The 24,326-nt window shown below is 41.1% G+C and overlaps 1 protein-coding gene and 1 long non-coding RNA gene across 7 annotated transcripts in view; one reads left to right on the top strand and one right to left on the bottom strand.

The window, feature by feature from the left end:
- TRPM3 (transient receptor potential cation channel subfamily M member 3) overlaps positions 1-11,377 on the top strand; it is a 591,213-nt gene extending 579,836 nt beyond the window's left edge. For all 4 annotated transcript variants that reach the window (XM_089779235.1, XM_075931703.2, XM_089779234.1 and 1 more), the window contains one exon: positions 3,404-11,377. In XM_089779235.1, coding sequence (XP_089635361.1) covers positions 3,404-4,850 — 1,447 coding nt within the window. In that variant the 3' untranslated portion in view covers positions 4,851-11,377. The remainder of the gene's footprint in view (positions 1-3,403) is intronic.
- Positions 1-24,326, bottom strand: part of LOC112543827 (uncharacterized) — a 140,711-nt gene that overhangs the window by 66,342 nt on the left and 50,043 nt on the right. The gene's annotated exons all lie outside the window — the stretch shown is intronic.

Raw genomic sequence — 24,326 nt, 5'->3', positions numbered from 1 at the left:
GAGACAAAGAAAGAAATAATTGTAATTTATTTAAAAAAAATGTCTCTTCCAATTATGCTATTTAAAATATCTGAGCAACCCCAATCTTAGCTATTAGAGATATTAGAACCCGGGTCCTCACATTATAGCTGCATTAGAACATGGAGGACCCGGGTTCTAATATCTCTAATAGCTAAGATTGGGGTTGCTCAGATATTTTAAATAGCCCCAATTATTTTAGTTAGTATTTTTGGTAAAACACATTTTATGAACTAGAACCACATATCTTCCCCAGTTCCTTCCCGCCATCTTGAACTCTGGGAAATTTTGGATCTGGACCTCGACTCTATCTAATTGTTCTGAACCAGGAACATAAATCTAACCTATCTATTCTTACCACAAACTAAGGAATGCCCCAAACCCTCTCCAGCTACATAACTCCGGGCTAACTCAATAGAAATTAATAAGCTGCAGAAGACTGAAGCTATAGGTATTTACACACCCTATCACTTTTCTATCCCAATGCCTGGCCGTTATCCTATAGCAGAGGCTATAGAGCATTATATCCATTACAACCTTGAATTATATGCAAGGCTGTCTTAAATCCACTAAATCTACTTTGTGTGCCATAAAGTGGACTTGAAACAGCAAAAGGCCTGTGGAGAATTCCCTGAGCTGGGGAACGGTCTCCCAGCAGGAAGAAGGCAGCTCTGCCACCTCCTGAATAAGCCACTCCTACCTCTCCAACCCCTAGTGTGATGAATGGGGGAGGAGAGTAAAAGGGGAGAGCAGCACAGCAGAACCTTGCTATTCCAAGTCCCTCAGTAGTGTAAAATGGTACTTCATGCTTGTGGTATAAGTCAGAGCTGCTCCCCTGTTGTCCTGACATGCCCAGATGGCTCAGAATCAGGCTCCCTGACACCCTTTGCTCACATGTGCTGCCCACCTCATCCAGGATTGATGCTTTAGCTTCTTAAACAACTTATTGAACCTTGTGCATGTGTGACTGCGTTTACAGAGTCTGTTCTGTGGCCTAGGTCGAGAAAGGACAATAGTTACATACTATAGATGCAGGCAGGCTAGTTATGGGGAATGAATGAATTAAAGAACGTCTCCAATAATACTACAAGAGGAGATGAGATGTGTAGAGTTTGGTGGGGGGATGTGAGAGCAGGACTGAGTCTTGCAGTGAGAATTAGGGGAAGTAATCTCTAGGAAGAGAGAAGAAATTAGAAAACAGTTTGGGGTGGGAGTTCCTATACCTTGATGGAAATCAACCATACTTCAAGCCCTAATCCTGCAAAACAAATTTATGCTTCACTTGCATTATGTATGTTACGGATAGACACATGCTTAAGCATTTACTGAATCTGGGCCTTGATCTTTCCTTTTGACTTCTATGGATGAATTAATAAAACTTACACCTTTACCTTGGGCTGTAGCTGAAGGGAAAGCCCTATGTACTATTCACAATAAAACACACCACAAAGGAGTTCAGACTTGGTTTCCATGCAGGGCTGCTCACAGAACTGCTGGATCCCTGAGCAAGATCGGGTGGGCCTAGCTCCGGGCCCTTGGAAGGGGCAGGGCCTTGGGTGGAAGAGGTGGAACTGAGGGCTCTCCTCCGCCAGACATCCCTTCAGCGCTGCCTAGTCTTTGGCACTCTGGTGACAATTTAAGGGACCGGTAGCTTCAGCCATTGCTGAGATAGCGGCATCTGGGAGTCCAGGCCCTTTTAAATTACTGACCCCAAGGCACCGGCCCCTTTTGCTCTAACCTTGAAAGCATCACCTGTCTTAGTGTGTACAATCTTTTCTACTCTCACCAGTTTGTCATAGAAACCTATAATGAAAAACTGAATCGGGAAGGGGGGGGGACAACAATATTTTAGCTAATCCCAAAAGTTGATAGTGCACACTAGTCAAATAGCTTAGAAAAATATCTACCTACCTCACTAATAGCTCTCAGGCATTCATCACAATAGTATCTATGTGTTAATGCATGCTTCTGGAGACAAAAATGAAAAGTAACACAAAGTTGAAAGGTGGTTCCTCTTATTATATTAGCTAGAAAGGTTAACCTTGTTGCATCTTCGGGAGCCCATGGGGGAGAGCAAGTTGAGATTGATATATGTTTTTACATGAAGTTCCTCTTGTAGAAGAGTTACAATCCATTCTCTTTGGAATCCTTATTTAATAAACAATATATGACTGTCAGCAAGCAGCTTAATTCAGCAGCCTGGCAGTGAAGCATTATATATTTACATGAGGATAAATTACTTTACTTAAACTATATGCAGCCATTTGCTCAGTCTATTCTGCAAACATTGCTTTCTAATTGACAGTCAAGTCCTGTTTTGAAGCCAATGAAAAAAATTGCCATTGACTCCAAAAAGAGGAGGATCAGACCTTAATAGTTTTTAAGGTGGGGTTGAGCAATGAACAGTCTTCAGGCCATCCATGGTTCACCAGGGTTAGCCCTTGGCGGGCTGCTGGACACTTTATTTACTTGCGCATTCACAGGTATGGCCACTTGCAGCTCCAACCTCAACTTGCAGCTCCAACTTGCAGCTGCAGATCACCATTCCCAGCCAACAGTAGCTGTGGGAAGTGGCACAGACTAGGACACCATTTCCTGCAGTTCCCATTGTCAGGGAATGGCAATCCACTGTCAACAGGAGATGCAAGTGGCTGTACCTGAGGATGTACAGGTATATGAAGGTCCAGTGACCTACCATAGGCTAACCCTGGTGAACTGCAGCCAGCCTGCTGGACATTTATTGCCCACCCCTGATTTGTTATTAGGATCTGCTCGTTGAAATCATCCCTAATGACTATATTTAAAAATCTGCCCTTAAACAGTTTGCCCAAAGTCAGACAGGAAATGTAGGCACTTGACCCATGGTGTCCCACAACCCAAACTGGATCCTTAATTCTGGGCTATCTTTCCCCTAAAATATTTAAGAATTATTACTGTACCCAGAGGCAACATGTATACTCTTGAGGGGGACAGACACAATTTAAAGGTCACAAGGTGAGAGACATCTGACGCTCTCCAAGGGGGCACAGAGTAACATTTGGGGGGGTGAGCAATGCCAGGTGGGGCAAGCCAACTGTTTGGGCCAGCCCCACATGGCAGAGCTCTAGGAAGGAATTACCACCACCATGCCCTGACTCACCTCAGCAGGCCACCCAGCCTATAGACTTTTTGAGCTGATTCCTCACTTTGAGTTACAACTTTCAGCTGTGCCCCCCCAACCCGGCTTTGCAGTAGATGCTACAGTATAAAAATTAGAGAAGAACAGAACATTTGACCTGGACTTTTTAATCACTATCTGTTCCCATACACTTTGGCAGGCTAATAAAATGACACTAACAATCACTCTCCTGTAGAAAATAACCCTACATATGTTCTTCTTTTGAAGGGTAGAGAACATGGCCATGCGTCTGGAGGAAGTGAACGAGCGAGAACATTGTATGAAGGCTTCACTTCAGACTGTAGACATCCGGCTTGCTCAGCTGGAGGACGTGATAGGACGAATGGCTGCAGCCTTAGACAAGCTGACTGGTATAGAGAGAGGGGAAACTACTAAGATACGATCTAGAACCTCCTCAGACTGCACAGATGCAGCCTACATTGTGAGACAGAGCAGCTTCAATAGCCAGGAAGGGAACACTTACAAGCTTCAAGAGAGCATAGATCCTGCAGGAGAGGAGTCAATGTCCCCGACCTCTCCTACCGTCACACCCCGCCTGCGAAGCCACTCGTTTTATGCAGTGAATATGAAAGACAAATGTGGGTTAGAGAGGTTGGAAAACATTTTTAAAGAAAGGTCCGTGAGCCTGCATCGAGCCAGTAGCTCACACTCGGTATCGAAAGAAGCAAAAGTACCGTTAGCCCCTACAAGCACTTTGTCAATCGCCCCAGACTCCAGAAGGCCTTCATCTTGCATAGATATTTATGTTTCTGCTATGGATGAATTGCATTCTGGAATAGAACCTCTCGACAGTTCAATTAATATACTTGGTACTGGCGACCCATCTCTGCAGGCTCAAATAGCCTCTTCAGTTCTAGCAAACAGCACCTATATTAGTAGTACTCCCAGTGACAGAATTTCTGGCAGGAGTATTGATTGTGAGGAAACCTCTACAGTAGAAACAAGAGTGTTTTCTTCAGACTATTCACATATCACAGATACCCAAAACCTCTGGGATTCAGAGCCGCCTTTGTATCAGACCTTAGAGCGATCTAAAAGCAGTCGCTATCTAGCTACTGCCCCATTTATTCTAGAGGAAACCCCAATCGTAAAATCTCATAGTTTTATGTTCTCTCCTTCTCGGAGCTACTTCAGCAGCCTAGGGATGCCAGTCAAAACAGCAGAGTACACAAGTATTACAGACTGTATAGACACCAGGTGCGTCAGTGCTCCCCAGACCATTGCTGAAAGATCCAATTTTCCGGGAAATCATGGAGATAAAGTAGATGACTTGGGATGCTGTCACCCAGAGAGAGAAGCGGAGCTAAGTCACCCATGCTCTGAAAATGAGGATATTGAAACCAAAGACAAAAGGGGGGCTTCTTTATCTCCTCAAGAAAGCAGCACAACAAGAACGCTGTCCAACAACATACCACTTCCAAAAATAGAACGGGCCAACAGTTATTCAGCAGATGAGTCCAACATGTTGTATGCACACACAAGGAAAAGCTACTCTATCAGCGATAAACTTGATACTCAGCGTAACACAACGGGCCCACGAAATCCATTCCAGAGGAGTAAGTCATCCAAGCCAGAGAGTAGAGGAGACAACTTATCTATGAGAAGACTGTCCAGAACAGGCGCCTTCCCTAGCTTTGAAAGTAAGCACAGTTAGACATGCATTACAGGAGGTCTAAGAGTCATCTGCTCTCCAGTCCATTTTCCTTAGCAGAATAAAATAACCTCATGCTGTGATATGCCAACTAAAGTCAGAGTCTGCCAATGGTCAGGTTAGCACTTCGTTAATCTCATTGTCACCCACTGAGTTACTGGATTCTGACCGAGTTGACATTTGCACTTAAGGAAAGAGGGAGGGAGGAAAGCTTTATAAAGACTTTAATTTAAAAAAAGAAAAAACCCACCATCATGAAGCCTTGAGTAATGGAGGAGTACGGTCAGAAATCTGCCTTTTGCTAGAAGACATCCTAGGATTTCTGATAATTATTCAGGATTTCTAGGATTTTTTTTTTTAACACAGGGCTAAATTGGCAAAAAGAAAAGCATAAAAATGAGACACTCTAAACTGATTTCCTTTTATATCAGTTCCATCTGAAAGAGATTATCATTGGGGTCTATAGAAATCAGCAGTAAACACATTCTAAAGTCCCGCCCGCTCCCCCCATCCCCCGCTTCAAATCCCCACACTGATCATTGTAAAGACACACAAGGCAACACTCCTATAGTACACCAGTTTCTCTTTATATTGAATTCTAGTGTCACAAAATATTTATATTTTCAAAATGGGAAAGGAAAAAGAACTGTCTTTTGCAATGTAAATGAAGGAAGAATTTCTGTAAAAAAAAAAATGTAAATTGTCAGGTGGTTTCCTGTACTAAACAGGCACTGTAGTACAGTTGAGCCAAGCTCAGGACGAATGTAATTAAGTGGAATAGTATATATTTATTTTTTTACCACAGTTATCAATATATTGTCTCACTAAATTAAAAGATGTCATGGAACAGTAAGAATAATGGGCTGAAATGATCAAAGCAGAGCATGAGTGATATCATTATATTCTCACTGTTCTCTGCAATATTTCCATTGCTTCCATTAATTATCACCTCCCAATTGCTACCATATTCTTGCTAGTCCGTTTTCAGGCTGCTCACATCATTCACCCAACACAATCATTAATATTTTGCTTACTGAGGCAGTTGTAGCTAAACATTCAAAACATCCCATACAAAGTTTATCAAGTAGCTTGATTTCATATTATCGTTGTTTAATGGAAATGTTCCTGGCAGAGTATTTCAAAACAATAAAAAAAAAAAAGACTTTAGTGGTAAGCTAAAGCACCAAAGTGAAAGCCGATATTTGTTAAGAGCAAAAGTCATCGGTTGCAAGTATTCTTCCATTAAGTAGCAAAATAGAACAAATCACAGCATGCATTTTAATAAATATTCTGCCCTCAATTTATTTGGGGTCCCTCCACACAAAAGTAATGAGTAACTCTTCTTATGCATCTGAGTGCAAAACTTTGTTCATCATGTTCAGAAGGTGTTTGCCTTCTTTTGGTCATATAATAGTCTAGAGCCTTAAAAATAGTAATTTAATCACAGTTTCACATCATTTTAGAGGGGGAAATCTTTGAAAATCCTATCCACATTAACCATAATAAAGGGACATGGATGGTAGTTTGTTTTAGACTGTTTTATTTTTCAATGTATGGTCACAGCATTAGCTTCCAGACTTCTCTAAGTTACCTATAAGGTTTTGAAGTATTGCATGTCCATTAATTTTAGTGGAAATCGGCCATGCAAATCTCGAGAGGCATCTCTGAAATTCTCAGCCTAATTTATCTCTCGGCATTCAATCCCAGGGGCCTCTGAGTGATAGGCAACAAAGCCCTACCTCAAAATTAAGTATCTGATCTTCAAGAAGAGACAAAGGGAGTAGCAAAACAATTGTGAGCAATGACTCAATTTGTGGAAAGTTGGTGAAACAAACAAATGCAAATGTGTTGATTTTAAAACACAAATGTATTGTTAGTGCACCAATTATTTCCTTTTCATATTTTGTTAAATCAACCCTCCTGTGAGCTATATTCAGCTTGAGCCACAGACTATGTTGACTCAATTGCCTTGAGGTCTACGTACTGCTTTTCTGTCACATGTGTCACTGATCAAGGGTACAATTTCTGACCTGTCACTCAGTGAATTATGAAATGTGCTTGTGTTGGGCTGATTGTTAAACAATAGCTTTCCCAGGGACAATGCATTCTTTGTTTAACAGTCTGCTTCAAATGTGCCAACTTTTGTATCAGTCTGCTCCTAAGGTTTCTCTAAATCAGCCTTTGTCTTTATTGCTTTTTTAATTTATGGATGTTTTCTGAAGGTATTCATACATTTTTCCATTTTCATCAATATGATTAATATGTACAAGAATTAATTTGTGACACACACACCCCAACACTTTATTAGTTCAAGGTGCAAAGCTCCCCTCTAGGTGATGCATTCTTCGTTTTTTCGGGGTAAAGGGGTTTCCCAAACACAGGAGCTTGGAATATAATTAGAATACAGCACTTTATTGGCTTGGAGCATAAACTCTAGGCCTGGTGAACCAGGACACTTTAGTTACTACTATTAATTGCTATTATATATCTAAATTCAGCTATTTAAACAATGCAATTCCAAAATAACAAAATAAAACTTTTCCTGAATGTTTCCCATTTACCTAATACAAGGTTTCTATAGCATGTATTATGATGGATGGTAGAGTATTTTGTTTATCTTCACTTGTTAACTTCAGTGGGGTGAGAATTTTGCCCCCACTCTCAACACTGAATGGTCCAGGTTGTTATAACTTCTTTTGCAGAGATTAAAAAAACCCTCAACCTTCATCATCTTATAACTATAGCTTGTGCCATATGATATATTATGTATTGAATGATATTTTATGAATTGTGTAAATATATATAGCCCATGTGTAATCCAGTATGGTTTTGACATGTGCTTATATAGTGAATGTTACAGGTCAGCTTTAACATTGCATTGTCATATTTATAAATCTGTAACATTCAATAAAATAGCATATGTTGCATTGAACATTGTTTCACTATCCAAGTTGATAGTATACATATGGATTATGCATTTTGATCACAATCTGTAACTGATGTATGTCTCTCACAATCTTTTGTACAACGCCACTGTAAATGTCCGTATGAGCTGATGTATAAGTCTCTAATGAGCCACTGTGAGCTGTGATTGGTGAGTTGTGATAGTGTGAAAGATGAACTGGCATGTTTATGCAAAAAGATAAGATAAATGAATTTTAAATAATATTTTGAAACTCAGTTGACTTAGCTGTTTGTTTACATATGCTGGCCAATTAAGGAAGCAGTGTACAGTATTTTATAAATTTTCATATAGTAATCTGTTCTGTTTCCAGATAAGTGAATCTATTCTATAGTTGGGTGTACACTTGTCCTAAATATTGGATTATAGCATAATATTCTTTCACAACAACGTGATATGACTAAAGTAATTTCTCTTCCTTAAAGTCCAGTCTTTCTTTGTGTCAATAAGATGCATGCATTGTTCCATAAATTTCTTTGGACTACTATGAGGCTTAACATTTTATTATTGCCTGCCTGTAATGATGAATCCAGTTAGGAATAAAAATATGAAGTTTTTACACTTTTACATTATGTCCAATCTTAAAGCAAACTAAAATGATTTTTAATTTTTTGTAAATTACACTTCAAAATTTCATGAAATTGAAGTATTAAACACAAAGATGTGAACTTTCAGCAGTGCTGAGACATTTAGCTCTCTGCTTTGGAAAAGATAAGGTTATTTCATTACAGTTTTTAGCACAGCTATCTGGTAACTAATGGCAATGAGATATAAATTGCTAAAACATAAGAAACAGGGAGAAAAAGCTCATTAATCCACATGGCAAAATTGCTCTATACTCCAGATAATTAATGCTGATTTAAAGACTTTTAGTGAAAATAAATCTGTGTATATGGATGGGATGGATGATTTTGTCCTGGCTTAAGAGATGTAATATTTGTAAAAGAAAGCAGAATATTTGTTTCTTAGAAACTGTCTGGCACTTTGAAAATGCAAAAGTAAAGCATATCAGCCAAGTTTGAACAATTACTCATAGGCTGTGTCTAGACTGGCAAGTTTTTCTGCAAAAGCAGCTGCTTTTGCGGAAAAACTTGCCAGCTGTCTACACTGGCCGCTTGAATTTCCGCAAGAACACTTACTTCCTACTGTCTGAACTCAGTGTTTCTTGTGGAAATACTAGGCTGCTCCCGTTCGGGCAAAAGTCCTTTTGTGCAAAGCTTTTGCACAAAAGGGCCAGTGTAGACAGCTCAGATTTGTTTTGCGCAAAAGCGCGTCTAGATTGGCACGGACGCTTTTCCGCAAAAAGTGCTTTTGCAGAAAAGCGTCCGTGCCACTCTAGACGCTCTCTTCCGCAAATACTTAACGGAAAACTTTTCCATTAAAAGCATTTGCAGAAAATCATGCCAGTCTAGACGTAGCCACACAGTAAAATGAGTGCCATTCTCAGCAAAGGACCTCCATCTTAATTCCTGTAGTTGGAGTGACAAGGCCTGTTCTCCCAAAAACAAAAGTTATCAGTTTACAAGTTTGGACTGAGCACCCTGAAATTATCAAAAATCTCTCTCTAAACTGTTAGTGCAAGATCTTAAAATGAAGGAACAAAAGTCCTTTTGTATTTGCTCAGGTTAAAGTGGATTCAGCGACCAACAGTAGGAAAATTGATGACGTCATTCTTGGACTTCCAAAGTGGGAGTTGTGATTAGGTGGTTGTGATGGTTATGAATTTCTCCTACACCACCACCTAACAGATAGAAAAACAATAAATTTGCATTTTTGCACAAATAAGCCCATTTGAGACAGCAAAATCATGTTTCCAGATTAATGTAAATTTATAATAAGACAACTTAAGTAGATATTTTTTCTAAGAAAGGCACCTAAGCGTATTGCAGCATGAGCTCTCTCCCTCACCAATCTCACTTAAGCCAGAGCACATTCCACATAGGAGAGGAGGACAAAAGTAAAGGACGTGGAAGGCACAGGATTTAGATAATAAATCCCTTCGTTGCCATATATTAGAATTTACCTGTCTGTCATCTGACATAAATACATCACAGTAGTCCTCATGACATGAAATAAGTGGCTGTCTCCACTCCCATGACTGTTACTCTCCAAAATAGTTGGCTATAAAACAATGTAATAAAACATGTTTCATTCTTCCCCTTTCCAAGGTAGATTACTGGCTAGATCGGGAGGTGGGGGCAAGATGTGGCCTGCCAAACTATATGATCCAGCCCGCCCTGCTATGCCCCCACCCCTAGACCAATCCAAGACCGTGGGGTGGGTGACCATGCAAAGTCTCCGCCCCCTGCCAGGGTCATGCGGCACCAGAGGGAACCACCAGCTGTTCAAAACAACTGGGAATTCCCTCTAGGTGTTGCACATCCCAGCAGGGTGGGGGTGAGAGACTTTGCGCGCTCCCCCTTCCCCAGGCCAATCAGGTGAAGTCTCCTCTCCCCATCAGGGGCATGTGGCACCAGAGGGAACTGTCAGCTGTTCAAAATGTCTGGCAGTTTCTTCTGGGCACCGTGTACTTTGGGTGGTGCAGAGGGGGAAAGACCTCCCTTGCTCCCCTGCCCCACGGGGGAGCACACAAAGTCTCTTCTCCCTCTCCCACTGCACACAGTGCCTATAGGGAACTTCTCCCTTGCAGCTGGCCTGTGCCCACTACCAACATTGGTGAAGTGCCCCCCCCATAAAAGTTATTGCCCATCCTTGGGCTAGATTATGATGCCTATTACATTGGTGTAAATCTGCAGGAAGTCTACTGATGCCAGTGGAGTTACTGTGTATTCACCGTGAAGTAACAGAGAGTAGAATTGGGCTTGGCAATTCCAACTTTATGCCACTTCCAGCCATTACACACATTAATACTGAGGTTAAGGACAGAGTGAACTGAAGTCAGGAAAGCCCAGTGGTTTATTCCATAGACTGCCCACAGAGAGTGTGTTAAAAATGAAAGTGCAGCAGATAATTCCTTTCAGCTCTACCAGGTGGGTTCCACAGACAACTAGTTCTCTTGAGGGAAATGGTTGGTTATGGTATTGCTGCTGCTGTTGCTGGTGGAGAATGGTAACTTTTGTTTATATGATAGTAGAGAGGAATGGCAGTATGTGTGCACAACAGTAAGCTATATTAAAGGTATGTCCTTCTTCCACCCTGCGAGTTGTTTAATGTGAGGAGAAGCTACGTGCTGCTAGTGCTGTCTGGAACAGTGTTTGCAATATTACTGTACTAATAGCTATGTAATGATATAGTATCTCAGTCATCATTTGTAACTGTTATACCAATCATTTGTACATGGAGGGGGAAACAATTAAAATGCCATTTTTAAATGAATTCCTATAAATATGAAGGTTTTGAATTTTGATTTATTCAAATATATATATATATATTACTAGGGAAAATAGTTCTTTTTTAAGAGTCTACTGGATTCACAATGCACTTTTAGACTGTGTCGTTAGATATATAATAAAAAAAAAACAGAAGTTGAAGTTACTGCAGTAGAACTTCCTGAAATTTCTGTAACAAAATGTTTTGCAATAAAAAAAAGGATGTTGTTCAAAACATTTCTACAGCTTTTCAGTGTATTTATTTGCTGTCATCTGTTTCCAACATCACAATGGACAATGAGGCAAGTAGCAGCTGCCTTTCTCCAAATAAAGTCTGATTGTTTTACTTCTATTTTTATGTCAGCCTTGGCTATAACTGAAGTATCCTCCCTCAGAGCAGTTTATATATCCAATACAAAAAAATCAAACTGGATTAAAAGCTCTCACAACCAAGTCTGGCTCCTGGTCATAGATTTTTAAAAATTAGACACCTTTTCCTGCAGTTCTTTATTAGTTCAACTCTGTTAGGTCCTCTGATACAGGTACTGCTAGATTTACATATGGCCCACATACTGTAGCCAGAGTCAATGAAGAAAGGTAAGGAAACATCTCCTATTGGACCATCTTCTATTAGTGAACTGGACAAGCTTTCACAAACCTCAGGACAATACCTTTATCATCAAAGGATGTAGAGAAACTGGGAAGATTCAGAGGCAAGCAACAAAAGGATGAAGTGCAAGTCATATGATCAAAGGCTGAAGGAACTGGGTAGGTTTAGAAAAGAGGAGATGGGTGGGGAAAATATGATAGTGGTCTTCAGATACTTAAAAGGCTACTATTAAAAATGTCCTGCCCGTTGAATCCATTGCCTCTTGTTATCTTTTGCCACAAACTATAGCATAGCAGATGATATAGATAAAAATGTAAGGGGAAACTTTCTAATGGAAAAAACAGAAAAAAGGAAAAGATTGCCTGGGAAGGTTGTGGAAGCTTCTTTACTGGAGATATTCAAAAGGAGGCTGAATAGCCATCTGTCATAGGTGGTTTAGATACAACAAATCATGCATCTCAATAAGGGGGTAAACTAGATGGCCCGTGAGGTTCTGCCTAACCTCATGATTCTAAACAATGTTCTGGGATCAACACTGCAAACCAGAAAGGAGGCTTACAGAGACTCTACGGATGTACGATACCCTTAATGCCTTACAGCAGAGTGGAGGAAGCCAGGGGGTAATGGGTATGGGCAATGTAGGCAAGTGAAGGCATTGCCTTCTCCAAACTGCCTACGCTCCTGGGCCACTAGGGAAGGCTGCACCAGGTGACCAGCAAGGATTGGGCAGGCCTGGACTCCATGGAGCGGAAGGCCGCCTTCCTGAGCTGGGCCTCACCCACCACCCATGTGTGTCACTAACTTGCTATTTCATTTTAGGTAATTTACTTAATTCCTGTACCTAAGTTTCCCATCTCTAAAAATAACTTTTGTCCACCTTTTTCATGTATTTTGGAATTTTGCAGATGAAAAGCTGTATGTAAGTGGAAAAGAGCATTTATTTTTGACTACATGAAATAGTATCATTTACTGTTAATTATTACTGCTAGCAAAAATAGCAAATGCTTGTAATCATGAGCCACAAGGCTATAGAAAAATAAACAAAGCTGATTTACAAAACAAAAGTGAATGGTGCAGCATGGAGTCACCCTCTAGCTTTGTACTGCCTACATGAGCCTAGGAACAAGTATGGAGTAGGCTTGACTAATTGTGTTTGGGGGGAGAAGGGGAGCAGATGATGCCAAGCCATATGTATCCTTATTAACTGTGCCTGCTCATTTGTAAAGTGAAATGTTTTGTCCCCTACTGTGTAACCTTAGTATTGACCAGTCATGAGAATGAAGAGCAGTGGTAAAGAACCTACAGCCCCCAGCTTCCCTGGGACCCAGCCCCCAAAGCTCAGGGCTCCCTCCACTAGCATTAGGGAGCTGGTACTTCAGCCCTGTGGCCCCCTCCCAACCACAGTCCCACACCCCCACTCTGTTCCTGTACCCTCTCTCCCATCCAGATCTCACACCCCAAATTTTTGGCTCCACCCGAGAGTGTAGGTGCACAAGGGGAACTTGGGGTTTGTTTTTTGTGTGGTACCTGACCTAAAAAAGGTTCCCCTCCTCTGAGTTAGATGCCTTCTCAGCAGAATAATAAGGTTAAGAGTATGCAGTGTAGTTCTAGCCATTTCTGTCCCAACCTATTAGAGCCCCCAGGTGGATGAGGCAATTTTCTCCTTGCACCAAATGCTGTGGATGAGAAAGATATTACTTCACCCACTTTGTTTCTCTAAGGTCAGGTGTATTCAGGAAAGCCCTAACCACGTTTTCATAAGCACCTGTTGGTCCACATACACCAGAGTTTTGTATCAGTTTGTGGGCACAGACCCTAGAAGAATGATTCAGCAAGGTAAGATACCATAGCAACCCATTTGCTGGTGCCTTGTGACTGGCAGATTCCAAAAAGTTGCACGAGAAGGAACAATGTGCTGATTCAGAGAAGCCCTGCTGCAATCGCCTAAAAAAAAAAAAAAAAAAAAAAAAAACCTCTGTTACGGAATTAAAGCCACCTTCTCCTACCAGAACTCCTGAGAGAGTGAAAACACAACCTGCTCCACCACAATAAAAGCCTTTATTGGTTCAGAAGAGCTCAGGTGCAAGGATTTAAATTTTACCCTTTTTTGAACAATGCAGGTGACTCTGGCTGTCCGCTGTTTGATGAGGTGAATGTCAAGAATTACTTATTTGAGTGGGAATTATCAGTACAGACCAAGCCTTTTTCCTTATTTGCTGAGTCAATGAACTGCTATAGCTATTCCAATATAACTCAGAAGCTTTGTCAGAAATGTTGAAGGCTCTGTGTTACATATGTAAATTTTCTTTGAAAATAACCTTAGAGACCAATGTCAGCTAATCAGTGCACATACACAAATGGTTGCATGCAGATGTCCACAACAAGGGAAAATTATTTGTTAGTCTCAAAAGTGGTGAATGATGTATTTTTTAACCTCAGTTTCAGTTTTGTCTTCTGAGAAGATGAAGAAAATATTTAGGGCAAAACTTGGAAGTGTAAAGTTAATCACTTGGGCTACATCTACACTGCTTCCTTCTTGAGCAAAAGTCTATGCAAATGAAGCGCAGATTAGCATATTGTTGCACTGTATTTGCATAATCAGGACTTGCCAAGCAGCAGCAAGCCCCGCTCACCAGCCACGCAGCTGCGCCAGCTTGTGCAAATGAAGCATGGGGGAATTCAAATCCGCACTTCATTTGCAATTTCGCTCAGCTGCATTTGCATCCCTCTCTTGAAAGAGGGTGCAAGTGTAGACATACCCTTAGGCTAGGTCTACACTGCCGGCTTCTTGCACAAGAACTGTTTTGTGGAAGAGTTTTGTGCAAAAGGTCTTCCACAAGAGTGTGTCCACACTGCCATGAGCTTTTCCGTAAGAGCATCCATGGCAATGTGGACGCTCTCTTGTGCAAAAAAGCTCTGATGGCCATTTTAGCCATAGGGGTTTCTTGCGCAATAAATTCATGTTGCCTGTCTCCACTGCCTTCTTGTGGAAGAGCTCTTGCACAAGAGGGCTTATTCCTTGTGGGGAGAGGAATAACTCTTCCAGAAGAGGCCCTGTTTTCCAACCTGTACTGTAAATTTACTTGCACAAGAACACGCATTCTGTGTAGACACTCTGCAAGTTTTTGCGCAAGTACAGCTGTTCTTTAAGGTGCTCCTAGACTATTTGTTGTTTTTTAAGTTTTTCCTGGTAGTCTGCAACTCAGCTATCCCTCTGAAGCTCAAGGATAACAATGCTCATCTTTCTGTGTGGAGTACTTTGAAATCGACATATGGAAAAACAATAAATAGAAAGTCTCCTGTCCTTATTAACGTAAATAACTTTTGAATCAGGGCCTGTATGGCTAGCACACTACCTTCCACATCCTAATGACTTAACCAACCAAACAATGGGTACTTAAGAACAATTTGCACATTTTCTCTATCAGCTTCTTGTAACATGAACACTCTAACTCACTATTTTCCCCCCTTTCTTCCCCCTCCCCATCCCTTTTTTATTTTGGAACAGGACTTTTAATATTCCATTAATCTGAAGACGTGGGTTGTACCCACTAAAGCTCATGATACCATCTACATGTTTTGTTAGTCTTTACGGTGCTGCTAGACTATTAGTTGTTTTGTTTTTTTCAGTTACAGACTAATTTGGCTACCCCTCTGAAGCTTTTAATAGTAATATATAAGTCCTTCTTCAGAAATGTTACATGGGATTTCTCGTTTCCCTGTCTTTTTTCCTTTGGATTTTTTTTTCCTTACAAACTGTAGCGAAGCATGAAATAGGTTGCAGACACATGAATTTCTAATGCCTAGACAGCAGTTTATATGGTCCATAAAGTACTCTTGTATGCAAACAAGTTTTTACATTGTACCTGTGATTAGCTTTTCTTTTGCTGTTTTATAGAGCTGAAGTTTCTCTTCTGAAAGACAGTCAATGTCCCTTTAAATTCCAGACAAAATAACAGTGTTTCACTTTGACAGAGCTATTACCTTTGATATCAATGACATCAAAAAAATCTAGCTGACTTTTCTGTAGCTGCTGGATTGTGCTGTTCTTTTAGAAAACGTTTCTGTGCTTCACTCAGCCTGCACAATGAAACTAGATGGTCAATTTCATTTCTTATTTTTCACACAGATTCCACTTGCTGACACTTCAGGGGAATGCTTAAACTGAGATCTGCAGTAGGTCTTGGACAATTGGGCCTTTGCCCAGCAGGTCATTACCATGAGCTACAGTTGCCTGTTTGCTCCCTTCTAAGAGTATGCACAGATAGATACATTCCCTCTTCCATTTGCCTGCCACAATACGTACAGCATCTCATCTGAAGACATTAGAAAAAAGTACTTTCTGCTTTTTTGCTATTCCCTGATGATGTGTGTTCCAAAAACAATATTGCACATAACAGGAGCCAGCACTTCCCACCTTTACCCCCAAAATGAAACTGAGTCTCCATTTATTTGACTTCATAGCCATCAGTCCATCTAGATAAACTTATTTCATTCATCATGGGAGATTTGACATTGGGCATCCTCCCCAGAGAGCAAAATGTCTGAAACCTCTACAGAGATTGAGACTAGGACTTATGCGAGTTCCCCTCCCTGGATCCCAAATTCTGTTGGTGCATTATGTATGGTCAGTGAGCTTCTTTTACCCCTTTAAGGCTGGGTTCAATGGATGAGTAGAGTGGTTTTAACAGGACTGAGGAGGTGAGCAAATCATAGGATATCAGAACAGGAAGGGACTTCAAGAGGTCATCAAGTCCAGTCCCCTGTATTCATGGCAGGATCAAGCACCATCTAGATCATCCCTCCTGACAGATGTCTGGCTAACCTGCTCTTTAAAATCTCCTCCCTAGGTAATTTATTTCAGTGCTTAACCACCCTTACAGTTAGGACAAGAAGCAAGGGGCTTAAATTGCAGCATGGGAAGTTTAGGTTGGACATTAGGAAAACTTCCTATCAGCAGTTAAGGAGAATAATTTTTCTCCTTCCTCTTTAGGTATTTGAAAAGTATTGTGTCTCCTCTCAGTTGTCTCTTTTTCAGACACTAAAAAATCCAATTCTTTCAGTCTTCCCTCACAGGGCATATTTTCTAGGCCTTTATTTAATCACGTTTGCTGCTTTTCTCTGAACCTTCTCCAATTTCTCTGCATCTTTCCTGAAATATGGTGCCAAGAACTGAACACCCTACTCCAATTGTAGCCCAGTAGAGTCAGCATAGGCAGGAGCAGCCATCACCTATCACCCATTCCCACATTTTTCTCAGAGTGGCAGCCATTTTCTCTCCTTCCACCCCAATATAAAAAAAACAAGTACCATTCTAGTTTTAGTTTTCTAATTTATACAATCCCTGTCTGGCCCAATTGCCACTTATGGCACCTCATAGCAATGAAGAGCTGAGTATGTCACAGCAGAATTTTACATTATAAGGTCTCTCAGCTGAAGCTGAACAGTGCTATCTCTGGGCAGATCAGAGGGCAAAGTATGCAAAGATGGCCTGAAGCCTCCTTTGCAGTCCCTCAATGCTCAGATGGGGAAGCGGCTGCAGCACAGTTCCTAAGAATTAAAGGTCTGCACCCTGATCCTATATATCTGCCCAAGCAATTACTCACTTAAATAGGGAGACTAAATTCCCACCTGTTGGCCAGAGAAGAAATGCTACTAATAATGGCAGGGTCTAGTTATGCCTGAATGAGTTAGGATTTCTTCAACAACTAGTCCCTGGACCAACAGGCAGTGATCCTGTTTTACAAATGGATTGCGTTTTAATTAAAAGGAAGGATAATAAAACACAGTTCAGTAACTAAGCTTTTCTTTTTCAAAGAGGGTGACTTGTAATTCCTTTAACTCTTTGTGTATGTCAATCCAGTTGATGTCACTAACTAGTTATTTTACATTTTAAAGGAATTTGAGAAATAAAATCAGATGTGCGAAAATTATCTGGAATTTTAAGCCCAAACCAGGAAAACAAACTTGTGAAGAAGGACTCCAGACCACAATGGGTGGAGGCAAAAAAAAAAAAAGTCCAATTTCAAAAAGTAAACCGAGAGCCTCTGAGGAATGTGGAAAAGACTACTCAGAAGAAAACTGCACTCTGGAGCTCAAAAAGCATAGGGATAAAGTGAAAATTCCCAGAAGTCTAACTAAGTTAAACATTGCAAAAGAAATTCAAACAAATAATTAAAGGCTCACTCGCCTTTATGAACAAGAAAGCTAAAAAAGAAGTAGAGACTCTAGGCAGCAAGGACAGGCCAGACATTAAAGCTCACAAGGTATGGACCAAAAACTAAATGAATGTTTTGCCTCAGTTATCAGTTAGGATAACAATGCAGAATATGGGGGAAAAGCTAGTAAGAATAACTGTATAAGCATGACTATTGCTACATTTTAGATAGAAGCCAAATCAGAGAACGTTTCTACCAATCAAAACAGGAGTAGAGAGAAGAGCAATTGACCCACCTAATTTTAAGATGAAACTTAAGTTTATTAAATTAATTCTATGTCTGGGCTGCTTGCCATAGCAGGGGAATAAACTTGACGGCCCAGGAGGTCCTTTTCATTCCTATGTTCCTTATTACAAAAAAAAGGGGGAAATTAATTGCATAAAGGATAAATCTGCTATTCTTCTGTAATTGTTCTGCAGAGTTCACTCATACACAAGCAAAGGGATGGGTTAGCCTGTTAGAGTACCTTTCGCCCTCTCTACTTTCTAGAGAACAAATTAGCACATTCCAGGGTGCAATATAGCCTAGATAGGTCAGTAAGGAATTGTGGCACTGCTTGCCTGTAACTGTGGGTGCCTCACAATACTCTGTGAGCAACACAAGTTGGGAGCTTCACAGCAAACAGCCTAACATTGTGCGCCTTGGGTAGCTGTATATAGCTGCAGCTCTGATCCAACAATTCTGACCCAGCTGCTTTTCAGCCTCTCCAGTCACACGCTGGCTTGGTTACTATTTACAGGATGCCTCCCCCAAATTTGCAGTCCCAATTTTTCCCCCCAAAAGAGTGTTCTGCACCATCCAGCCTTCTCTAGACACTTCAGATATGTGGTCCATTACCCTTGTGAGTGGACATTATCCAACAGTTTACTATTTAATTGTTTAACTATTCAGTTAAACAACATCCATTTTGATTAAACCTCTCTCTGTAGTTAAAGTGAGTATGAGTATAAAATATTACACTTGTATTATTCTTTGAAGTCCAAAATGGTTACAAGAGAAAAAAGTTTTGGTTACTAGAAAACATTTGCTCTAAGCTAAACATGGCTCAAGGTAAAATCCTTGTCACATGCTCCCAGCAACTGGCATAACCAAATTCTCAGGGAAGAACCTGTTCCAAAGTTCAAAGGCTGATTCTTCTCAGATGAGAAAGGCAGAAAGAAAGACAGGACTATAAGGGTACGTCTAGACTACAGGCTTTTGTCGACAGAAGCTTTGTCGACAGATACTGTCGACAAAGAGCGTCTAGACTACATTCAGTTCTGTCGACAAAGCAAGCTGCTTTGTCGACATGGCAGTGTAGACGCAAAGGACAGTTTAGATGCAATAACGCCTTCTGTCGACAGAACTCTGTCAACAAAAGGCGTTATTCCTCGTAAAATGAGGTTTACCAGCGTCAACAAAACTGCTGAGTTCTGTTGATGTTATGTCAACAGAACTCAGCGGTAGTGTAGACGCAGGTTTAGTTTTGTTGACAAAAGTCCACTTTTGTCGACAAAACCCTGTAGTCCAGACACACCCTAAGAGGGGTGAAAATGCCCCAGGTTCTGTCTATGGAGGGGTAATAATCAGGAACGTATCTCCAGGCTCATATTTGCACATATGGAAGGAACGTTACCTTTGAAATGTAGAGTCCTGTGGGGAAAGAGTTTCCATGTTGCTGCTTGAAAAAATGCCACCAGAATTTCCCTTCCTCCCCCAAGAAAAAACTTTGAAAAAAAGGTCAGTTTTCAGGGCAAAAAAACACCTTTGACGTGTTGACCAGCTCTAAACAGAAGCAAGAATATAACCCACTGAGTACTAATTTACAAGAGTTGAGTACATATGAGATAATTTAGAAAAATAAGGCAGTGTGCTTTTGGACACTCAAGGCATGATGGCAAAAGACAACTTGAAAACATTCAGGGTCATTTGACCATCATGTGTATATTTTATTTCTCATTTAATGCATAATATTGCTCTGAATTATCTAAGTGATAAATCTATTTAAAAGCTAAACCTTGTTTATAATAATAAAGAAGCTGTCCAGAAGTTATTGGTGAAGGTTTAAAAGTTTAACATGCTACTGAGTCTTTGCTGGACATCACAGCAAAGACCAAACTAGTCCTTGATTACCAAATTGCTTCAGGGGAAAGTAATTTGTGTCAGCTCTGTAACCGGTACGGATTGTTCCCATGACAGCACAGCTAGCAGGGGAGTAGCAGCTCCATGGAGGACACTCCCTCTCATACATTACTGTTGGCAATATGGGAAACATATGCGCAGGAACAAAGGGGCAAGGACTTAGTCTCTGATGTCATAATTCAGATCCTGGCTAAGTCCTTTGATTTTTTTTCTGAATTTATTTGGACTGACAACATACAGACTGCAAAGCTTTAAAAAGAAAAAAAAAAGGCTCACTCATGAAATACCCAATCATTTATTCCTGGTTGCACAGTGACAAGCCCTTCAACCTGGGGAGGGCAAAGGAGGAAACTGCCCTGGGGCCTGGAGATTCAAAAGGGCCCATGGCTTCCAGCTGCCACCACTGCTACTGTAGCAGCGGTAGCGGCCCGAGCCTCAGTTCCTTTGGATCACCACTGGAGCTCAGGCTGGTATGCTCTGAGCTGCCCCCCACCTTGACAAGGGAGCCCCCTTGCGCACACATGAGATTTATGTGCAAATAATCATTTTGTGAAAAACTGCTAAGCTTCTCAACAACTTTGTAACATGTCGTTCAACCGGTTCCATTTCTTGACTCACTACAGGTTGGCCCTCTCTAGTCTGGCACTCTCTGGTCCAGCATCCGTGCTCCGGCATGATTTTAGTCAGATGTCCACTTATTATGGGTGTGGCCAAGTTTACTGCGGTCCCATAAAGTTTGTTTACAGGTACCAGTCCTGGCTCTCAGAGCTAAATAACAGTCCAGAACACTAATTTACCCCAAATGTCTTCTAAGAGCCTAGTAAGCAGTTTAGCTTCTCAGGAGGCGTTGTAATGCTGCTAGACCAGCGGGTCTCAAACTTTTTCGGCTCAGGAGCCCTTTACATGCGTAAAAATGTATGCGGAGCCCCAGCAGTCCACTGATTGTATGTGTTGTACTTATCGATGTTTCCAGTTTGTCAACCTCGCAGAACCCCTGGAGATGTCTCGTGGCGCCCTGGAGCTCCGCGGAGCACAGTTTGAGAAACACCGTGCTAGACAGACAATATTGACCTCCCATGATTCAGCAAATGTTCTGGTTCGGTACCAGGCAGGTCCACAGGATGCTGAACTGGAAAGGTTCATCCTGTAGTAGGAAACAGTGCCTCCTGGTATTTCAGTACCTCCAATTTAGGTCCTGGCCAAGTGGCAAGGGTTGTGAGAATACTGTGCCAAATCCACAGCTGGTAAATCAACCTAACTCCACTGAAGTCAAGGCAATGCTGTCTTACACCATCTTAGGCTCTGACACACTGTTTTTAATTAACCTTATTTAAACGTCCAGATGGATTACTGGTTTTGGTTGGGACTGTGTTTTAGCCATAAACCTCCGTCTGGTTCAGAAACTATAAAAACTATCTTGCTTTCCTGTCAAAAGAGAAGGCCCAACTGCTGCTGCCCTGCTTCCACACACCCTGGCTGTATCTACACTGGCACCTTTTTCCGGAAATGCTTAAAACGGAACAGTGTCCGTGGCCAATGTAGACGCGCTTTTCCGGAAAAAAGCCCCGATCGTCATTTTCGTGATAGGGGCTTTTTTGAGGAAAAGACTACTGTGCTGTCTACACTGGCCCTTTTCCGGAACAGTTTTCCAGAAAAAGGACTTTTGCCCGAGTGGGAGCAGCATAGTTTTTCCGGAAAAGCAGCTGATTTCTTACAGTAAATCGTCAGTGCTTTTCCGGAAATTCAAGGGGCCAGTGTAGCCAGCTCACAGCTTATTCCGGAAAAGCGGCTGCTTTTCTGGAATAAGTGGCCCAGTGTAGACACAGCCCCTCAGTGAAAGTAAATGGGCATGGAAACCAAAGGCTGCTTTGGAGCCAGTTCAGCTTCAAAATCAGAGCCTTCAACAATTGAAGGCAGAAAGTTTACACGCCACCCTCATCCATTCACCTTTCTGAGACTGGACTTGTTTAAATCTCCAGGTTCAAAAGTTACAAATAAAACTTTCCAAGAGGACAGTTACAATGTCATATTAATCTTTAAGACCTTGGAATATTAATAGGCAGTGACGATCTTATGTAATAGACTCCAATTCAGTAAGGTATTCAAGCTCATATTATCAAGCACTTGTCTAGCTTCTTAAGCACAAGCAGTACCTTTGAAATCAATTATCCCTACCACTGAAGTTAGTGAGACAAATGTGCTTAAGTAGCTTGCTGAAGTGAAGTTGTATTCACTGCTGTTTTCTTAACCTTACTCTGGAGTAAGGGGCTGATCTCTGCACTCACCCAGATCAAAATTTTACTTATAAAGGTAGGCCCACTGATTTCAACTTAATTATATTCATTTTCTTGTCTTAGTAACTGTATCTTGCTTGGATTAGACGAGACACATCTAGTCAAATAATACATAGCATGACAAGATGAACATTATTAAAGCTGGGATTTTTTAAAACCTCTATACAATTTAGGAGTATAAGTCCTACTGAAAAAAATTGTGCCCAAATCCTAAAGCACTTAGAGCAAGCTTTTCAAAAGTGCCTAAGGCACACAGCCAAAACTACAAACATTTGAAAAGTTTACTTAAAAAAAAAAAGAAATAGAAATTGGATTGGAGGTCAAAATGTTCTTCTTACTAACATTTTATTATTTAAGATCACTTAGGGTACGTCTAAACTGCACAGTTATTTCAGAATAAGCTACTCCGAAATAGTTATTTTGAAATAGCATGGCTACATTAGGGAAACTGGACCTTGCAGTAATTTTGAGGCTTCCCTGCAGTGTAGACGTGCTATTTTGAAATAAGCTCTCTCAATTTAGAGCCCCGGGAAGAATAACTTAGAATGGCCCTGGTCAGGAGCTATTTCGAAATAGCAGAAGTGGAGCGTTTACACATGCCTTATTTTGAAATAGCTATTTTGGAATAGGCGTTATTCTTCGTAGATTAAGGTTTACAGAAGTTGCAATAAGTTGAAATAACGGAATTGCTATGTAGACACTTGCATAGTTATTTCAAAATAACTTTGCTATATAGACTCACCCTTAGTTCTTTTTACAATACCTGTTCCAGAAGGGCAACTAATGTTATGAGTAGAGCCTTGCAAATCCTCGGATATCTGCTTATTTTATCCTTGTGTATCTGCACCCATGCCGGTATCCGCAGCTCATTTTTGTGGATAAAGATGCAGATACAAATTTTGTATACATGCAGGGCTCCACTTTTGAGAGTTTTTTTTTAAACTAAGCCTTTTTTCCATGGCTAAAATTCTATCCAAGGTTTTTTCTGCCTTTAGGGAGATGTCTACTAATCGATCATTTCTGCTTTGGTTGATATGAATTAGGCTAAAACCAATAACGCTTACTTATTGAACTATTTGTGGCTGAGATATTGGAACAAACCTCAACTCTTTGCAACGTAGAGGGGATCAAATCTAAGATAACTTTGTTGTCCTAGAGAAGGCTGGGGTAGTACAGGCAGTCCCCGGGTTACGTACAAGATAGGGACTGTAGGTTTGTTCTTAAGTTGAATTTGTATGTAAGTCGGAACTGGTACATATTGTAGGGGAAACTCTAGCTAAACATTTCTCCAGAGCTCAGTTTTATTCTCCCAAACCTCACTTCCCTCAGTCCTTTATTCTCAAGCTGAGGTGTCTGCTGAGAAAAGCTGCTCTGCGTCTCCCTGGTCATCTGGGGGGGAGCGCTAGCTTCGCGTCTCCCTGGTCTGCTGCAGGGAAGCAGCTAGTGCGGGGTTGCCTCACCCCGTTTGTAAGTAGGGATCCAATGTAAGTCGGATCCATGTAACCCGGGGACTGCCTGTACCACAAAAAGTGTCATTTCCCACTGTCAAGGCTCTTCCTTTCTACTTTTTAAAGACATCTTTTGGTCTATGGTGATCAAAACTAAAGGAAAGGGTGAATCATTATATATATGAGGGCCAAATCACAGCTCAAAAGCCACATGCAGCTCTTTTATATGTAGTATGTGGCTAGAGCAGGCACACACTGCAGGGGTGAAGCCCCAAGCACTGGCAGGTGCGCCTGAATCTCAAACACCTGAAGATTATTGTGTGTGGTTTGGAGAGTCAGTACATTCGGCTTGTGGCTACCTCTGATAGAAATATAATGCAACTGTAACTTTTCCGCTGGCATTTTCTTTCTTGACAGATCCTGGAGTCCTGATCACATTTTTTAAGCACTGCTGTGCATTGAGTATGCCTGCCCATGAATTAGAATCCTTTCTCTGA

The sequence above is a fragment of the Pelodiscus sinensis genome, chromosome 6, assembly GCF_052426305.1.
Source record: "Pelodiscus sinensis isolate ZL-2025 chromosome 6, ASM5242630v1, whole genome shotgun sequence".
NCBI lineage: Eukaryota > Metazoa > Chordata > Testudines > Trionychidae > Pelodiscus > Pelodiscus sinensis.
The sequence above is the reverse complement of the archived record's forward strand: the minus strand, read 5'-3'. Positions and strand labels throughout refer to the sequence as shown.